The sequence below is a fragment of the Coturnix japonica genome, chromosome Z (assembly GCF_054131305.1).
Source record: "Coturnix japonica strain WE chromosome Z, WE-NBRP24, whole genome shotgun sequence".
Classification (NCBI taxonomy): Eukaryota; Metazoa; Chordata; class Aves; order Galliformes; family Phasianidae; genus Coturnix; species Coturnix japonica.
In genome coordinates this window covers 55,952,377-55,970,111 of record NC_140702.1, presented here as the reverse complement: position 1 = coordinate 55,970,111, position 17,735 = coordinate 55,952,377, and the positions used below count along the sequence as shown (strand labels likewise).

At 41.4% G+C, this 17,735-nt stretch overlaps 1 protein-coding gene across 2 annotated transcripts in view; it reads right to left on the bottom strand.

Annotated features, from left to right (window-relative positions):
* The window catches only part of IL31RA (interleukin 31 receptor A), a 31,613-nt gene extending 15,354 nt beyond the window's left edge, over positions 1-16,259 (bottom strand). For both annotated transcript variants that reach the window (XM_015848722.3, XM_015848723.3), the window contains exons 1-7: positions 15,882-16,259; positions 6,538-6,622; positions 5,258-5,554; positions 3,928-4,048; positions 2,226-2,410; positions 1,615-1,766; positions 359-524 (exon numbers count right to left, since the gene is read on the bottom strand). In XM_015848722.3, the coding sequence (XP_015704208.2) occupies positions 359-524; positions 1,615-1,766; positions 2,226-2,410; positions 3,928-4,048; positions 5,258-5,554; positions 6,538-6,592 (976 nt within the window). In that variant the 5' untranslated portion in view covers positions 6,593-6,622; positions 15,882-16,259. The remainder of the gene's footprint in view (positions 1-358; positions 525-1,614; positions 1,767-2,225; positions 2,411-3,927; positions 4,049-5,257; positions 5,555-6,537; positions 6,623-15,881) is intronic.
* Between the last annotated feature and the right edge of the window lie 1,476 nt (positions 16,260-17,735).

The following is a 17,735-nucleotide window of genomic DNA, read 5'->3' as shown; positions in this document are numbered from 1 at the left end:
TGTTCTCAGGAAAAAAAAAATCTGGGGAGGAGACAAAGGGGTGGATGCTCAGAATGATGGCATCTGTCCTCCCTCACCTTGAGTACGGTGCACAGGTTTGGGAACCACAGTATAAGACATAAAGCAATCAGATAGTGTCCAAATGGACACTTTTCTCTTATAAGATAATTAAGTAACTGCACGAATTATTTTGGCTTCTTGAAAGTCATATCTCTCATAAAATTGCTAAGTTGTAAAGTTGTTAATTAATTGTGAGATTTATTTCAGTTCCTTAAGGCCATATAGTTAGCTGCATGGCTTAAGATAGATTCTAAGTGTTAGAATGACAATAAAAAACCATACTATATAGTTGGCCTACCTTTCTCTTCTGTGCTTGCTGTTTTCTCTTTAGACCATTCACTCCAGTGTTTTGACTCAACACTGATACACCGAATGGCAACGAAATACTCTGTGGAGTCCCACAGACCTGTGAGATTATGTGTTGATATCTCTTCTCCAGAAGCCACCATAACAGTGTCAATTTCCTGAAGTTGATGCATGAACAAAAATGGTTAGCTATAGGATTGGATGCAAACACATGGCCCGGTTTTAAAATACTCACAATGAAGTTTTTGACCTTCCACACCTCTTGTGTAAAATCCCAAATCATTTGTTTTTTATTTAAATTTTTGTGTGGTATCTTCATTCTTCCCATAACACTCTGGTTCCTGAAAAACCTCAACCTAAAGTAGACTGGGATTGACTGATGTGTGACTTGAACCATGTGCAGCTCCCAAATACTTCTAGGGCAGCTGTTCTGGGCAGCTGTGCTGGTAGAGGTGGTGCTGGGTAGCTGTATCTCCTAATAACTGAGAATCAACTGAGTACTGCTAGAGTCAAGTATCACCATAATACCCTGGATACATCTGGAAACATCCTTCAAGAGGCAACGATCACCTGAACATACTGAACAGATCTTTTAAATAAACTTTCTAACATACACCATAAACCAAAGCCATTCTGTCCATCAGTTCATTCAGGAAATTACACCCTCAGACCAACAGCTAATATGCTTGGCCTGAGAACATCAGGAAGATGCTAATTAAAAAACATGTTAGCATCAGGAACTTCTTTCAAGCTCCAAGAACTTCTATTAGTTACTCTGACAACAGCTGTCCTTCATTTCAGTCTGTCAGAAAGACAGACTTGGAAAAATAATATGCTTATTTCCTATCTTGCAAAATCTATACTTTGATGTACTTGAAACTTAACATATAATTAGTCTGTCTTAATCTGACTCATCTACTGTGTTTGGAAGTAAATGTTGTTTTCTTCACCAGAATGCAAAACAAGAATAGCATCTTGACAAATTATGTGTATGACAGGCCACTCCTTTGCCATTCACAGAAATATCAGTACAGTTTGTATCCAAATATATATTGACCAAAAGGGAAAGAAAATTCATCCTAGACAACAAAGAAACCCAAACTGAACACATACCCAGTTATCCTCCACTAAAATAACAAGGTTCTATCATCATTTCCAATGCTTCTTGTATTTTTTATAGTTAGCCTTTTATAGTGTTATAAGATTAGTTACAAAGCCCACATTCAATAGAGATCAAGAGCAGCTTACCGATGAGTTTGTATACAAATTTCTGTATAGAATCTGGCATTTTACATCCAATAAACGTGTACTTTTCTCAGGTATTTTCCAGGTTACTATAAGCACCTGCTTTATACCAACATATTTTTGTAATGAAAGTATTTCAGGAGGCTGAAATCTCTCTAGAATGGAGAAACAAAAGAAAAAGCTTACATAAATATCAGAACTGGTCTATGTGAATTCCAATAATTTTAACTTCTATCCCAATTACATACAATCCAGCAGAGAATTCATGTGATGGTGTATTTTAACAGACATAAGTCTTGGACTTGATGATCCATTTAGGTCTCTTTCAACATTGGATATTCTACTGTTCTATAAATTTTAACTAGCAATTAAAATGAGATGGTTATTCAAAAGTAAACCAATATAAAACTAACTGAATCTAAAGAATTATTTCAAAACTTTATATTGGAAATGTTATATTTCATAGTTTTATTCTACTAAAACTAACTTACTTTACACATTTTGTCACAAAGTTCTCTAAGCTGTATTTTACAAAGAAGGAAAAATAAATGGGAAAGATGACATTGGTTCAACAGATACTATGTCTTTGTTTTATTTAACTCTCTGTTAATTACCTATTTCTTCCATATTTATAGGAACACAATCTGATGAGGCTTCACCCAAAACATTTTCAGCTTTCACTTGAATACAAAGATTATCGCCAAATGGAATATTTGGGTAATGGAATGAACACGACTCAGTTTTGCTTCGGCAGATGGAGATCTCCGGCTTTTGCATAATGGGACCTTGTACACTCATACTAAAAATTGAAAAATGGGAGAAGTAACAGGAGTTATACATTAGAAGATTTTCCTACAGTAACCCTCACTGATTGTTAGGTTAGGATTTAATTACTACTTATATGTTTTCACAGTTGCACAACTTTTTTACCTAGGAAAAGTTCCTTAGGTGATACATTTGTGCATGAAAATACCATTTCATAACTGCACTGTTCCTGCATTCATTCTATATAAACAATAAATAATGCATATGGATAGCCCACAGAGATTAAGTTAGTAAGACAACTTTCAAGGAGCAGTAACAAAAAGTAAAATTTACTTAATTCACATATTATTATTATTTTAAGTAATAATCAAAGCAGTGAAATAATCAAGCAAGCCCACATAAGGGCTTTTATAAAAATACGTATGCAGCTACAGCTCAAAACACATGCTACATTGCACAGCTATGAGACAAGCCTTCCCACACCTTTTCAACACAGTATGAAGAAAAACTAAATTGTACCACTGCTAATTTCTAACAAGGTAATTGAAATTTGACAGATTTCCCTGAAATAACACATAAGTAGTACACTGATTTTTCATCATGTGCTTTCAAATACATAGAACAGGATGTAAGACTAACAAAAATTGGTTCATTTTACCTACCAACACAGAAATTCTACAAATTAAAACTTACACGAGAGCTGTGTTAATGTCCTCATAGTTACGCACATCCTTGGTGTAACTCAAAAAAACAGTCTGAGGTAGGTATTTAATGAATATTTTTAGGACAGCATAAGCTTGCACTGCTGTAAAAGCAATCACAAACTGGTTTACAATGGAAGAGACCTTTAAGATCATCTAGTTCCAACACTCCTGCTACAGGCAGGGACACTTCCCTATTGGCTGGTTAAAGCACCGTTCAGCCTGGCTCTGAATGCTTCCAGGGAGGGGGGCATCCACAGCCTCACTGGGCAAGATGTTCCAGTGTCTCACCACCCTCTCAGTAAAGAATTTCTTCCTAATATCTAGTCTAGAACTACTCTTTTCCAGTTTAAGCCTATTTCCCCTTGTCCTGTCACTACATGCCCTTATAAAAAGTACTTCCCCAGCTTTCCTGTAGGCTCTCTTCAGGTACTAAAAGGCCGTGATAAGGTCCACCCAGAGGATAGGTAAAAACTCAAAGAACATCCATTCTACCTCAGCAGTGGAATACCCTAAAAGATGATGTTTGTACTTAGGCTTACTCATGTTACCTTGAAGAAAAAAGTGAATTTAAGTTCTGACATAAACATTTGTCTACTGAGTACTAGGTTGAAAATGCTCATTGCTTACACACAGAGAAATAAAATGGTATCAGGTATTAACTTTTTTCAACCATTATCAACCCAAAATTAATTGCACTAAGAAATGCCTGTGAACTGCACGTTTCCAGGTCTACTTTAAACAGAAGTCAAATGGTAGGGGCGGGGTGCGGGCGGGGGAAGGGATGGGATAGGGACACAACTAGTGGTCTCACCCCAGCATACCAGTCCCTGGTACATCCTATACTTACATTTTTCTGTAAAGAGTATAACTTGTTTCAAGATTTGTTTCTCTTCCTGAAGTCCAGTTACAGGTAAGCTTAATATCAACATCGTATATGCAGGAAATATTTCTTGGTGTGCCTGGTGGAACTGCATAGACATAGGCAAAGAAAATCTCATGAAAATAAGCAACTTAATATAAAACTTCAAATGTTAGTAGGCAGGTTGATTACACCAAATCACTACATGACTTGCATAGAACATAGTTTAAGAATTCACTTCCCTCATAACCCTTCACAAAACCAAAAAAGAGATTTGCTCCAGCTACTTCTCAGATGTACTTAACTAAGTGGGCCCAAAGGAATTTTTATACTAACTCACTAAAAAAAAATTAAATCAATATGCACTTCAACCTGAACCTCTAAGTATAACGCCTGCAAAGCACCTATAGCTAGATGTCAATCCAGTTAGTAACAGAAAAACAAAGAAACAAGAAAAACATTCACAAAAAGAGGGTAATCTCTGAAAGACATAGTTCCACTTAGTTCCTTCCCATTACCACCTACCCTACCAAAACTGCTGATCTGAAAAGCCCTCATGACCTCAGAAAGATAACTTCCTGGAAGATGTATCAATACAACTCTGAAGAGACCCCCCTAATTCCAGACTCCCTCTCTTCCAAGCAAGACAGCACAAAGGAATGCAACCTTTATAGTCTGAAGACATATCTGTGTTAAAGCCAGTCTTCTTCACTCAGCAGAAGAAATGAGAGTTGAATGGAAGACAAAGACCTCCAATGAAATAAACTAGCAGAAGGGAGTTCTATAAACTCTATAAGAAGCCCTCTCTCTGAAAGAAGATATCTCTATTTAAAAGATTTCCCTTTTGCTAACATGCTTAAGATACACTTAACTTGGAAAACAAGCAATATTTTCTGCTTTTTTTTTTTTTTTCCAGGAACTTACTTCTCTACATTTATTCTTTACTATTAAGAGATCCCCATGCAGATGTTAGTACAGTCTGAATTAACCTGCTCAATAAATTAGAAAAAATAGTATTTAGTTTACCCTTAAGTCTTCTCCAGATGAGATTATAATTTGTTTGTAACACAGGAATAGAAAGGAAACCATCCCTAGAGAAATATAAAGTTGTCTAGTCTAAATATGAGGAAAAAACAAAGAGAAAACCTGCACTGATTTAACTGTCCAAACACTGGGTCAGAGAGGTTATGGATTTGCATGAATAAGGTTTGCCAGAAGTTTAATGCTTTACTTTGGGGGGAAAAAAGTTGTTTTAAAAATATTTTTATTTTAGGTTATTCAAAAATGTTAAAATTAGTTTCCCCACATTTCTACTTACAGCCAGATTTCACTTCAGTGTGAACCAGAAGTTGTTCTTTCCCTAAGTACTTAATAAAGCATTTCACATGTGCTTTGTTGTGAGTGAAATTATAGATAGTTATACTAGATACAGTCTCATTGACAATGTTGTAGTTTTCCTGAGCAATTAATTCACGATTCAGTTTCCAGATGATGTGGCTTGCGTTCCTGTGAGGTGTGTAGTGTTTTCCAAGAACACAGAACAGTTTCAGGGTGGATCCTCTCTCAATTTCAGGAGAAGAAGGAAAAATGTCAGCATCTCTGATAGAGTTTTCATCTAAAAACAAAATTAAAGTTATCGTATAACCTAGATTCTAAAAAAAAAATAAAAAAATAAAAAAAAAATTTAAAACGGCAACTTACTTCGTTATCAACATATATGCCCAGACATCATTCAGAGATCATTTTATTAGATTTTTTCCCAGACACTGTTCAAATACAATGCTCAGATGGCACCCATATTATATCTATTGATATAAGTATGTGTAAGAATGATGTTTACATATCTTAGCTGTTGACAATGTATAACAAGTGGTGGTGACTATGCTGAAAAATAGTTTTGTAGCTGAGAATTTCCTCTACCAAATTGTGCTGTTGTGCTTTCTGTGTCTGCTGTAGTTTCCATGGAAATAAATAGGAGGCACTACTTTTGGAGCAACATACAGAATACAGATGAAAAATAAAAGCCTGTGATTTTACGTTCAGATCTGTTTCTTAACCACTTCAGAAGCAGCCCTACAACATTCATTACAATTTCAATGGTTACTGTGCAAGCTTAAACTGACTGTGGAACTACCACAGTTCTAAAAAATTAATTAATGAATTATTTTTTTAAAAAAACAAACCTTCACACATTGTTAGTGTTATTGTGGCTTTTAAGATCAAGGATAATGCTATTACTCAGAAATTCATGTAATGACTACTAATATTTGGCATAAACTAGACCTAAAACAGCAGATGTTAACTGCTCTTTGGGTGCTTGTGTATTACAAAGGTATTAATTTGGACTATCAGCGGATCACCAAAGTTAAACCTTGACAACCCAACAGAGATCACAGTTTGCACACCACAAAGACAGATCAAGAATACCATAACTTAATCTTTCACCCTATACTGTACATTACCTAATCACCTGCTAACTCCTATGTTTAAAATACTCTGGTTTTCATTTTAATAACGCTTAGAAATTACATTTGGCAACGGATCCCTGCTGGTAAATTTTCTATTGGCAAAATGAGTGCTAGTAATTAAGAAACATACCTGCTACAGAGCTTCTACAGAGCAAGATAAATATCCAAATCCAACATTTGAACATTTCCTTTTCAGTAACTGTGGGCAGGAAACACTGTGAAAAAATAAAAATATTAATATTAAATAAAAAGCATGTAGATGCCCTTGTAACTTCAACACTTTGCAAGGATTCATATAACGAGAATGACCCACTTGGATTCAGTCTAGGTACTGATTTATCTAAGTGTTAGTTTCCTGCATGATGTGAGAAATTTGAAGCAGTTTTCCTGAAAGATGAAAGGGGCAAGCATATCTGAAATCCTTCTCAGGGGGATCTAATCTGTCTTTTAATTGCATTGTGAAGCATAAAATCACTCAGGTTGGATAAGACCTTAAAGATCATCAAGTCCAACCACAACCTAACCGTACTAACCTAACAACCCCCCTGTAGTGGGATTCCAGGGTCACAGCCTGAATCAGTGGATGAGCTACGTGAGTACTTGAGTGCCCGGAGCAATAGGGGGTTCAGGAGTCACCCTACTTCCATGCAATCTGAGTCTGCACAGGCTCCCCATTTCCACCCACCCTTGTCTCCTGCCATGAATCTGTACAAACAGGGGAGGGTCACATTCCTCAGCTTGGTCCTTTCTCCAAACTACAGGCCCCGTATATTATACGGGCATGTAGTTACCAGGAGGTGTGAGTTCATTTTGGTATCTTTTCCTATAGCGCCTATTTCTCAAATAAAGGACCTGCCATTACCCTCATTTGCTCTACACCTCCACTAAATCACATCCCTGAGCACCACATCCAAATGATTTTTAAACACATCCAGGGAAGGTGACCCAACTACCTCCCTGGGGAGCCTATTCCAGTGCTTAACAACCCTTCCTGTAAAGAAGTTTTCCTGATATCCAACCTAAATTTACCCTGGCGCAACTTGAGGCCATTTCCCCTTATCTTGCCACCTGTCACCAGTGAGTAGAGACCAGCCCCACTCTCGCTGTAAGCACCTTTCAGATACTGGAAGAGAGAAATAGGTCTCCCCCCAGCCTCCTTTTCCCCAGAGTAAACAGCCCCAGTTCCTTCAGTCTCTTCTCATAGGCCATATTCTCCAAGCCATTCACAAGCCTTGTTGCTCTTCTCTGGACCTGCTCCAGCACCTCAGTGTCCCTTCTGTACTGAGGTGCCCAAAACTGAACACAGTGTTTGAGGTGAGGCCTCACCAATGCTGAGTACAGGGGCAGGATGACTTCCCTAGTCCTGCTCACCACACCATTCCTGACACAAGACAGGATGCCATTGGCCTTCTTGGTCTCCTGGGCACACTGCTGGCTCATATTCAGCCGACTGTCCATCAGTACACCAAGGTCCCTTTCCATCAGGCAGCTTTCCAGCCACAGCTCCCCATGTCTATAGAGTTGCCTGGGATTTTTGTGACCAAAATGCTTGACGCTATTGAAACGCATACAGTTAACCTTAGCCCATTGAACCAGTCTATCCAGGTCCCTCTGTAGCGCCCTTCTCCCCTCAGGCAGATCAGTGCTCCTTCCCAACTTGGCGCTATCTGCAAACTTACTGAGGGTGCACTCAGTCCCCTCATCAAGATCATTAATAAAGATCTTAAATAGAAGTGGCCCCACTAGAGCCCAGGGAGACACCACTCATGACCAGTCACCAACTGGGTTTAACTCCATTGACCACGACTCTTTGAGCCCAGTCATCCAGCCAGTGTTTTACCCAGCAGAATATACACCCATCCAAACCATGGGTAGCCAGCTTCTCCTTGAGGATGTTGTGGGAAATAGTGTCAACAGCCTGAATGAAGTCCAGATATACCACACTGACAGTCTTAAAATCATCCACTAAGCATGTCACCCTGTCATCGAATGCAATGAGGTTTGTCAAACAGGATCTACCATTCATAAACCCAGTCCTACCTATTAAAGACTGAGGCAAAGAAGGTAATAATTACCTCAGCCTCATCCTGATCTTTGGTCACCAAGCTGCCCTCTGCATCCAACAAAGGACTGATATTCTCCCTAGCCCTTCTCTTACTGCTGATGTATTTATAGAAATATTTACTGCTGTCTTTCACCCTAGTTGCCGAGTTCAGTTCTAGCTAAGCTTTGGCCTGATTTTCTCCCTGCACAGCTTCACCATGTACTTGTAATTCTCATAAGTTGCTTGCCCACCCCTTCAAAGACCATAAACCTTCATTTTGTTCCTGAGTTCCCACCAAGGTTTCTGTTCAGCTAGATCAGTCTCCTTCCCTGTCAGCTTGTCTGCTGTGTCTTGGAGATGGTTAGCTCCTGCATCTTTAAAATAACTTCTTTAAAGCATTTCCAGCCTTCCTGGGTTCCCATGCCCTCCAGAACCACCTCCCAGGGGACTCTCTCAACCATGGCCTGAAAGGGACCAAAGTCTCCCCTCCAGAAGTCTAAGGACTGGTAAGAAAGAGAATTACATTTATTTGAAATTTGGCCTGCCTAACTATCCTGTGGGGACAGGCATTAAACAAGGTCACCTCTTAAAATGGCTAAATGAAAACTATATTCCCCTCAAAAAAAAAGGAAAATTGTAACAGTCAGATGACTCTTAACCAGCTCAGTAGAACACACACCAAAGACTGCTATGCAGTTGTGGTCAACAGTGATGCAGTCCACTGTACTTTACTAGCTAGGAGACTAATGGTTGCAGTGCAACTGATACAATTCAGAGGCAACTACTAATACCAACAAAAAAAGCAAAATCATCAAGAACTTTACAAGATGATGTGCCTCATCCAAAATACAGAACAGAGGAGGAAGGATGAACCCAGTTCAAATCAACATTCCGCAAAAATGAATTACAGATGCTGCACTGGCATAAGAACTTTTTTTCCCCCATTTCAGAAAGTTAATTATTTCATTAGATAGTTAAATAAAATGTTTTGTAACAGCTCAGTGAATATGGCTTTAATCTTGGAGGAAATACTAATTCATGAGAACACCAAATCCTGTGTGTGGCATGTGAAGATAAGCGTTTATAGCTGTTTACAGGAAAGAGCTTGGGGCATTTAACATAAATGATAGAGCTCCATTTTAATAAAAACCCATGACAAAAGCTCAACGTGTATTCTGAATTGTAAAGACTTTGGGGAATAAAACTAATGTTAAAAACACAGTTTTTCCTAAAAAAATAAAGTAAAAAGAAGATAAAATAGTCACCACAGTAAAGTCATCTAGAGTGAAGCATTCTCACTGCTCTAGGTAAAATGGGTGTTAAGTTCTCTTACTTGTAGACTACTCAAAATATTATCTCAACCTGTCCCAAGAACAAAACAAACAAATCAACAGACAGGGCACACAGCTACAGAACAAAATGCCTTCTAGATTAGCGAACATTTAAAAGCATTTATGAGAAGGTGTCAATCAATTTACACAAAATTTTTTAATAAAATTAACAGTCAATTTCATTACAAAATGTAGTGGGGAAAAAAAACGCCCTATGACATGACACGGAAATTTGATTTTACATGGGAGCAACAATTCTTCTACTAGAAATTAAATTTCTGTATTGATCACATGCAAAAAAAAAATGTGAGAGATAAAGAAAGTATGAGCAGAAGAACCAAACTGGTTAAACACTTCAAAGGATGCAAAAACTCTTAGCGCAGAGAAATAGAACAATCTGCCATATATTAAATCAATCAATCAATACATGGCCTATTAAGTATGCCTCACATTTCCCACTGTAAATCTGTTTTGTATCTTTGGAATTTTTCAAAATGCAAACGATTTCTGCTGAAATCTTAGCATGCCAGTTCTGTACTTTTGAAGGGACAAGACTGAGGCTGCCTTTCAGCCAAAAAAAATGTTTAGGCATTTCTAAGAATAGGGAAAATGTTTTCATAACCAGTCCTGCCCTAGCAACCCCATGCTCCCACACTCCTAGCAAGCAATTGAGACTCAAAAACACAGGAAAGTCATAAACCTATTTCCAAGTTAGGCTTGTGCCAAAAATACCCCAAACTACTGCATATTCTACTGCCGTGGAGCACAGTGCTAAGAAGACCAGGCATGGGAAATCCAGCCACAATGCCAGTTTACAAGCCTTCAAAATATTCAAGTTCCTTGCATTTACATAAACGATTAAACAAAGATCAAAGATCCTGCCTATACTTAGCAATCTCTTTCTCCTCTACCCACATCCAACTTTCTGTTCTGTTCTAGTGCTCCTCCAGTTCACATTATACAGTCAGACACACACTTAGTAAAATAATTTGTTGTTATTGTTAAGTGAATGGCTTTAAAAGTATCTGACTTTACTGAAATAGAGAACTGCAAAGGGCCTAGGGAGATCCGAGGATGTTTCCTCCCAGCTCTAAGTTGTTACTTTGGTTCAGTACTGATGCTGTAACAGCACCTCTTTCCTCCTTCCCCAGTTTAGCAGCTGGTTACTCAGTGTGCAAATTGCCAATTACGAGATGTGAGAAATCAGCGTAGCAACTCAGCAGGTTACAGATTTGCTTACACCTTATGTGGTTGTCACTATAATCGCACATGACTAAATAGCAGTTTGGATGTTTACTTGTTCAATACACATGTGAAAGAAATGAAAGAACTGTCTGGTGATGAACAAGTTACATCATGAACTCAGAAATGCTTCACTTAAAGATGACCCAAAACTAGGAGAAGAGGCTGATATACCAGAGTGCTGTGCTGCCATCCAGAGACCTCAACAGGCTGGACAGATGGGCTGGCAGGAGCCTCACAGTGTTCAACAAGAAGTGCAGAGTCGTGCACCTGTGGAGAAACATGTTCAAGCAACTCCTTTACCATAAGGGTGGCTGGGCACAGGAGGCCCAGAAAGGCTGTGGAGACTCCTTCCTGGAGATCTCCAAATGCCACCTGGATGTGCTCTTGGGCACCCTGATCTGGATGTCCCTGCTGGAGCTGGTGTTGTAAAAGATGGACCCAGAGGACTCTTCCAACCTCACAAATGTGGCCTTCTATGATGGAGTGATGGTGTTGGTGGACGAAGGGAAGGCGACTGATGTCATTTACCTGGACCTGAGCAAGGCCTTTGACATGGTCCCCCATCACATCCTCATCTCCAAATTGGAGGGAGGTGGATTTGATGGGTGGACAACTAGATGGATAAGCAATTGGTTGAAAGGCCACAGACAGAGGGTGGTGGTCAATGGCTCTATGTCCAGGTGGAGGCCGGTAACGAGCGGTGTCCCTCAAGGGTCTGTCTTGGGACCGGTGCTCTTTAACATCTTTATTAATGACATCGATGAGGGAATTGAGTGCACCCTCAGCAAGTTTGCTGATGACACCAAGCTGAGTGGTGCAGTCGATACGGTGGAAGGAAGGGATGCCATTCAGAGGGACCTTGACAGGCTGGAAAGCTGGGCTCGGGTGAACCTAATGAGGTTCAACACGGCAAAGTGCAAGGTTTTGCACTTGGGCCAGAAGAACCCCAGGCACCTGTACTGGGAGGAGTGGTCCTTGAGAGCAGCTCGGCAGAGAAAGACCTGGGGGTCCTGATAGATGAGAAACTTAACATGAGCCAGCAGTGCGCTCTGGCAGCCCGGAAAGCAAATGGGATCCTGGGCTCCATCAGGAGAGGGGTTGTCAGCAGGGATAGGGAGGTGATTGTCCCTCTCTACTCTGCTCTTGTGAGGCCCCATCTGGAGTACTGTGTCCAGGTGTGGAGCCCTCAGTACAAAAAAGACATGGAGATTTTGGAAAGGGTCCAGAGGAGGGCCACGAAGATGATCAGGGGGCTGGAGCACCTCCCCTATGAGGACAGGCTGAGGGAGTTGGGTTTGTTCAGCCTGGAGAAGAGAAGGTTGAGGGGTGACCTCATTGCAGCCTTTCAATACCTGAAGGGAACTTACACCCAGAAGGGGAGTAAACTCTTCGAAAGGGCTGACAATAGCAGGACACGGGGAAATGGTTTTAAGTTAAAAGAGGGAAGATTTAGGTTGGATGTCAGGGGGAAGTTCTTCACTAGGAGAGTGGTTAGGCCCTGGAACAGGCTGCCCAGGGAGGTTGTGGATGCCCCGTCCTTGGAGGTGTTCAAGACCAGGTTGGACGGGGCCCTGGGCAACCTGATCTAGTAAAGGTGTATGTTTGGTGGCCCTGCCAGGCAGGGGGGCTGGAACTACATGATCCTTGAGGTCCCTTCCAACCCGGGTCATTCTGTGATTCTGTGATTCTGTGAAATGCACAGAATGACTGAAAGACAACTACAAAAGCTAAACTCAGATCAGTAAAGAAACAGCATGAACATAACTGTTTTCTTCAAAAAGAGCTATTTAAAGATTTGATTAATCAAACTGAAGTTTCTCGCACAAAGAGGGAAACTCAATGGAGGTCTCATTCAAAAAGAAAGAAAAAAAGTAACGTTTGATAAACCTGTCTCATCAGCAAAGCCTCAGAGTTTCCATTTTTAATTTTTAAATTTAATACATTTGGAATAATTATGGTGTAAATTTATGATGAAGCCACAGGAAAAAAAGACCCATGACAACCTTTCCTCACATTTTCTATGTAGTGTTTCTTCAATAATATCTCCCCTCTTCCAGGACAGGAAAGCTTTTTCCATTCAAGTCTAATTCTAAGATTATTTTCAATAGTACAAACGCATACTTCTGCACACAAGGTAGCTGTTGTGCCATTAATAAAAATCACAGTACATCTATAAACTGAAATGGCAGTATGTTTTTAGCCAACATAAAACATAAGCACTCTTCAAGAATTTCTAACATTCCTGTTCAGACCTAGCAGATTACTCCTTACTAACAACAAATACAATGCTTACAGAAACCCTAATACAGAAAAACTGAAGATCAGCTGATGTCTTTCATTCAGAAGTTAGTAGCAATTGTAGCAACTCTATGATGCCAGCTTTCAGATAAGGAAACAGCCTCTATTCTATACCAGATCAGTCAATGCTGACTGCCAGGAGCCCAGGCCTGAGCTATCCCAGTGAATTAATGTGGAATTCATCTGGAAGCAGGCTCATTTGGACAAGCTATAAACATAGGTGTCCCAAACTCTGCTATTCAAATCTGTTAGTGTTCACACAAATCCCAGGGGTAAAAGAGGACATTTCAGGCACAGAATGCCTGAAGTTCCAAATACGAACTCCAGCCCCCTTCCTCAAAAACAGGCTGCAGAAGCATCAGCTCCCAGGAACAGATCCAAGGATGAGTATCAGGGGAGGAAGAACAAAGATTCATCCATACAGGTCAGAGCAGAACAAACAAACTGAAGGAATCAGCAGAGGTGAGGGACAGTTGATGCGATCTCTGACCTCCCTAAGCCGTACAAATTGCACTTTGACAGGACCATTGGTGGGAAAAGCAGCGCATGCCACAGTAAATGATCCTGGGCACGTTGGTTTCATAGCCTGTAGTCCCTAAGCAAGCCAAAAGTAGCCAGCTGAACCTCAGTCCAGGAAGAATAAAAATTAACATTGTAATATTTCAATTAAATAGAAATTCAAGCCAAAGAAGCTAAGGACATTTCCTGCTGAAAAATAAACCTATTTATACTTGAAATGATGACAATTTGCTGCCATTATCTATTTAATTCACTAGAATAAGTTCTCAGTATTATTCAAACAATACAGATCTACTGAGGAAGCCAGGAAGTTCATGGAGACATCCAAAGGACCAATGTGGAGCAGAGCTCCTTGAAACCACAGAAACCTGTTCTTTAGATATCACAGCAGGAAGTGCTGCATCTGGAAAGTTCAAGGACTTTTTCATTTATAAGCTGTAAATTGACTGGAATCTGAAAAAAAAAAAAACAAAAAACAAAACAAAAAAAAAAAAAACAGGAAAGACTTTGCCATTCTCTAAGCAGATTTAAATAAAAAATAGGAACATCACGATAAGATACTTTTGTTCTAAAATCCTGAAGGATGTGGTGGCCAGGCAAGGTCAGTTCAGTTAATAACCGCAGATAATATTACTTTGTTTAGTGTACATTAAAGTTACAGATGAAAAGCTTGTTTTAAGAACACCTCTTCTTCAGTATAGAACAGTGTTTAGCAGCATGTTAACACGTTTTGATATATAAAAAAAAAAATAGAAATACTGTCACTGCATAGTCATTCTCTGTTTTTAGCCATGGAAAAGAAGAAACTTTTGAGTAAGGTTTTAAAGGCCTTGTGTACAGGTCTGATCCTGGGAGTTTACTTCTTAGCTTTAGTGTTTGAGGAACCACAGATGTCAGCATATACACTGGGAGATTATTTTGTCACACATCTCCAGTCCATAGACCATTATTAGGCCTTCGTAGCCTTTCCTTGAGTACGGTCACTCAAAGGAAGGTGGAGAGCAGGACAAGAAGAGGGAGGACCATGCAGGTAAACCTGAGCTCCCACACACATAAGACAGAACAAGATGTGAATAAAATGTATCATTAAGATTGCCATGAGTGTGCCATTTACCAACCACAGCTACTCTGAAAGAGATTTAATCACTATTCCAGAAAATGTTATAAACTCATCTTACAGACACTGCTGATAATGAGTTCTGCATTTATACAACTCACTGCAATACTTCTTCCTGGTTTTCGTAGTTAATTCAGAATATAGATAATACACACCATACCATCCTGTATCTTCTGTAGAGTGGTTAAGAAGCCTACCCTGCATCTCCACTTTCAAACATCCCTCTGCTTTTCCATATGCAGACACCTAGGTGTACTCATATCAACTTCACGTGAAGGTAAAAATCACACTCTAAGTGTTTCACGGCCTTCCCACCCAGTGGACAAACTCATGAAGCAGCTGGAGCTGGACACGAAGGAAGCAGGCATTTGTGCTGTCCCTGCTGCATGAATGCAGCACATGCATGACGTAACAGGGAAACCTCTGCACAGCTCATCTTCAGCACATCCTTCATCTTCCTCTGTGTGACACCACATCCCCTCACTCGCCTTCTTAAGGAACACAAGAGCCCCACCAGACTCCTAGCGCACGTTTGTCCAAGCGCACCACCCCTTGTCCCCAGCAGAGGAGGCAGTTCTCTGTTCTGCTGAACCACAGAACAGAGCCAACCACTACAAACTACTACGGTACAACACTATTTTAGATGAAGACGCACCCTACGAGTCCCAAGAAAGAAAAAAAAAAAAAAAAAAAGAAAGCCATCCATCAGACTCACACTGCCACAACACAGACACCAAAATAACGCTAACATTCAAACTGAACCCCAGCCGACTGCCTAGAGAACCAAGTAACGCAGTCCCTCAGAAGCAGAGCTCAGCAGCTGGGCTCGTGTTTTTGATGCGCTTCCGTCCCCCAGCCGAGGCACACGCCGAGCCCCGCGCAGGGTCCCGAGTCCACGCAGGAGCGAGCGCAGGCGATACCTGTGTCGGATCCGTGACAAGAAACGAGGACGCCTCCTTCCCCAGAGCAAGCGACCCAGCAGCTCAGCCACAGCGTCCAGCTCCTCCGTCCCGAGCCGTCAGCGAACAACCTCCATCGCCGCGCTCCACGGCCGCACTGCGTGACGCGGCCCCACAGCTCCGGGACGGCTCCTCCCGTCCGACGGAGCGCACCGGGCTCGGCACCGCCCCCCGCCCGCCCTCACCACCTGCCGGGTCGGGGCACACAGCGACCTATCGGTGTGACACGGGTCCGTGATTCCCACAGCCGTCGATGGTGGGCTCGCTGGCACCCATCTCACGCTGCTTCCAAAGCGCTGTAATGAGTGTCGATACGCATCGTCTTTATATTGCACAAACGTGCAGAGCGAAACAAGAGGGCTGGGTAATGGCCGGTGCTGATGAACGCTCAGGGAAGCGCTTCATGCATTATTTAGGTCCTCGGTGCCGTTTGGAACAAATAAAGCTGTGATCCCTCTTAAAGCTTGCAAATGCATGCCAACTAATGACGGCCATCAGCCGCATAAAACAGAATAAAAGGAACGAGAGTTGGAAGGAAGATCGCAATTATGAGCGATACTGTGCAAATGGAATGGCGTAGTCCCCAGAAATATGCCTCCTGACAAGCACCGGCAACCCCTTCTAGGAAGACAGTCCCAGAGAACAGATAATGCACTTTGGTAATCAATACCGATGCCATCCAGCTGACTTGCCCCTAGCCCAGAAGAGATCCCCGCTAGTTTGAGGTGTTAATGCCAAATTAGCATCCCTGGGAAGTCAGAGCAGACAAGAAGCTGCTGCTCATGCAGATGCAGGACGCTGTTTTGTACCTGGTGAAGTCAGAGCTACCACCCGTAGCAGATCCACTTGGCCCTTGCCTAGGCTCACCATCACTGCCTGTCAGATACTGAGTTGGATAAAGAGACAGATGCTGTTTGGAAGCTGTGCTGCCTCTCTGTCCATGTCAGCTCACTGTATCAGTGTTTCCTCAGCATCCTCCACCACACCTCCCCCATCTCCAGGACCTGTCCCCAGTCCCTATGCTTCCCAAGCCCTGATTTTCCCTATCCAATAGTCTATGTGCAGAAGTGGGATCAGCCTGCTGAGGGGGTCATACCTGCTTATTTATGGGAAGAGCAAATAAATGCTCTGTTTTGTGTAGTTTGGATGTTGAAAGAAATCACAGCCAGCCCACAGATCTGTAGCAAGTAAGCTGCAGGCCTGCGCATATCAGTTGCCAGCACTCTGTCTGCACATCTGCACGATTTGGAGCATGTCCAAAGAAGGGCAACAAAGCTCATGGAGGGGCTGGAGCGTGTGTCTTACAAGGAGTGGCTGAGGGAACTGGAACTGGAGGCTGTGGTGAGGTAGGGGTCAGCCTCTTTTTGCAGGCAACAATAATGGGAAGAGAAGCAATGGTCTTAAATTGCTCCAGGGGAGATTTAGATTGGATATTTGGAAAAACTCCTTCTGAGAAAGAGTGATGAAGTGTTGGAACAAGCTGCCCTGAGTGGTGGTGGAGGTTTTTCCAAGAGGTTTTCAAGCAAAATGTAGCTGTCACATGGAGTGACATGGTCTGGAGTAGCTATGGACATGGACTGACTGTTGTGTTGGACCAGCTGATTTTATTAGTCTTTCTAAACTTAATGATTCTGTGATTCTATTAATTTGCTACCTGTCAGCAATTTAAGCTGCAATTGCTCTTTTTCCCCCTCTGCATATACCCAATGGCACTACTTTCTCCTGATCCCAGCTGGAAAATGAGCAGGCTGGTTGACTGAGTAAAATGCTCCAAGCAAAAACCCAGCACTTCAGACCATGCTGTTGATGAGCTGG